This window comes from Conger conger, chromosome 1 (assembly GCF_963514075.1).
Source record: "Conger conger chromosome 1, fConCon1.1, whole genome shotgun sequence".
Taxonomy (NCBI): Eukaryota; Metazoa; Chordata; class Actinopteri; order Anguilliformes; family Congridae; genus Conger; species Conger conger.
The window spans coordinates 6449381-6451880 of NC_083760.1; the positions used below are offsets into that span (position 1 = coordinate 6449381).

A 2500-nucleotide genomic window follows, 5' to 3' on the forward strand; every position below is an offset into this window, starting at 1 on the left:
AGGGAGAAGGAGGGAGAGAGAGAGATGGAGGGATGAAGAGGGGGGGCTCTGTATATATAATGCACAGGGGATTCGTTCGGAGGTATAACTTCACCACATTTATCACGTTCATGTTTATCAGGAATACGGAACAGCTTAATGGCACTCGCTAACCGACTACTGATGTATGCTGCAAATAAAGCTGAAATCCAAGTGTTCAATAAATCAAAGCTAACCAGTGTTTTCATACTTTTTCATGAATGTACAGAAGCAATTTCACGCGCGCTTGGAAAACGTGAAAAAGTCGGGCAGCGTCCTCGAGGGAACCACGGCTGTGCCCCCCACCCGGGACTGAAACCCGCAGCCCCTGCGCAGCGAGAACAGCCATTACCCCGCCGTATAACACACAACACTGGCAGTGTGGAATAAATAACGCAGGCAGGAGAACGGTGGCGGCGCAGGGTAAACAGCACTGACAGAGTTATGGAGGCAGGATACGCAGGGCTCAGCGCGGGAGGGCTGGAACAGGAGCGCCCGGTAACTCCGCGCTGAAATACACTCGCACAGTTACACTGACAGCGGAGGCATATTTCTCTTCTTCGAGGATAAAACTTTCCGAATGTAGCCTGAAAGCACAGCACTGTTCTCTCTGGGCACAAACGAGTACATTTTCCGAGCTAAAATTCATGATATATTGCAGGCTAGGGGTACACTTATGTCCCTACTGTGTAAGGTACCGCCTCAGCAACAAGCATTTATTTGTACCTTTTCAGGGACTTTTTGTGCCTTTATTTCTGAGAGTGTAGGTTTGGCAAGTGCTGTAATATTTTTTAAAGAGGGAACCCCTCTGCAGTTTCTCTTATGGGGAGGACATTTTGTTGGTCTGTGTGACATGGACCCAGAGTGTCGCTGTGCGAATGTAAACTCAGGAATGCTCTGGAAAATGATTTTACGTTTAAAGAAACAGTGTCCACATCTGAACAGGGTGGGTGTGGGCTCCAGACCTGGGGAAAATACAGAAACGTTCAGGATCCAAAAACCTTTCTACGCTTCACTGAGGTGTATTGGAACCTATGAAATACTCTCTAAAAGAGCAACCTCCACCTTCTGGTCCTCTTGGTTGGCTCAATTGCACCAGGAAGATCAACAGAACACAGAAAGGTATCTCAATGCAAAACGATGAGGTATTTGACCCAGGACTGGTGGGTTACCACAGGAGTGAGACACCTGATTCTGCTCATCAAGGTCTTGAGTGGAGACCACGATTACTTCATTAGATTAATTAGTTTCCACGTTCCTGGTCTAAAACAAAAACCTGCACCCACACCGGCCCATTTCGGTTAAGACCGGACACCCCCGGTTTAACCGCCGCATGGGGCGTGTCCCGGAGGGGGGGAGCGTGTCCCGGAGGGGGGAGCGTGTCCCGGAGGGGGGGAGCGTGTCCCGGAGGGGGGAGTGTCTGCACACCTGCCGCTCTCACCTGTCATGTGCGGCGGCCGACGGTTCCGGCTGCTGATTTGGGCACGCTGAACTCTGACCTGCAGCTGTGACCTCTGACCTCTCTTCCTGTGAAGAAAGGGCAAGCCCTGAGAGAGATGGCGGAGGCGTGGCGCATCCTGAACATAAACGCCCTTCCTGCTCTGATTTTCACATCAACGGCAATGTCCCTCAGTCTGGTCCCAGCGAACAGAACCTGACGCCCATCTACGGACGATAAGGGCGGCCTGTAGCGTGGTGGTTAAGGTACATGACTGGGACCCGCAAGGTCGGTGGTTCGAATCCCGGTGTAGCCACAGCCGTCGGGCCCTTGAGCAAGGCCCTTAACCCTGCATTGCTCCAGTGGAGGATTGTCTCCTGCTTAGTCTAATCAACTGTACGTCGCTCTGGCCAAATGCCATTAATGTAATGTAATGTAAGTACCCAGCATTCGTAAAGCAGGTACTGCGCAATAGTGTGGGGCAGTGTCTCTGCACTCACTACAGGTAGAGTTAGCTGAGAGCTCATTTTAATCAGGAGGACAGCAACTCTCCTACAAGTAAACACACACACCGACTACACATACAAGCCCACACACAGATTCCCAAATGTATACACACTCACACACACACACACACACACACACAAAGCAGGCCCTGCTAACAGGCTCATTGACCCAGCAGTTCTCCAGTCTGAGAATTATTAACAGAGGGGCAGAATCCTGGGGAATTCAGCCCACAGCCCACAGTGTTTACGGGACCGCTGTGTACTTCCCCGATGTGAGGCGGCCTAATAAGCACTCGATGTGTCCAGTTGTGAAATGAATACATCCCGTCTGCGGCTCCGATGTTTTGGGCACACGCCGTCCCACTGCCTCGCAAGCGCAAAGCGCTCAGACAGACAGACAGACAGACAGACAGACAGACAGACAGACAGAGAGACAGAGAGACAGACAGACAGACAGAGAGACAGACAGACAGACAGAGACAGACAGACAGACAGACAGAGACAGACAGACAGACAGACAGACGGACGGACAGACAGA

The 2500-nt window shown here is 51.4% G+C and overlaps 1 protein-coding gene across 1 annotated transcript in view; it reads right to left on the reverse strand.

Annotated features, from left to right (window-relative positions):
• The window catches only part of kif6 (kinesin family member 6), a 103029-nt gene that overhangs the window by 4877 nt on the left and 95652 nt on the right, over window positions 1–2500 (reverse strand). Inside the window, exon 20 of the mRNA XM_061257196.1 lies at window positions 1460–1545. Within this exon, the coding sequence (XP_061113180.1) occupies window positions 1460–1545 (86 nt within the window). The remainder of the gene's footprint in view (window positions 1–1459; window positions 1546–2500) is intronic.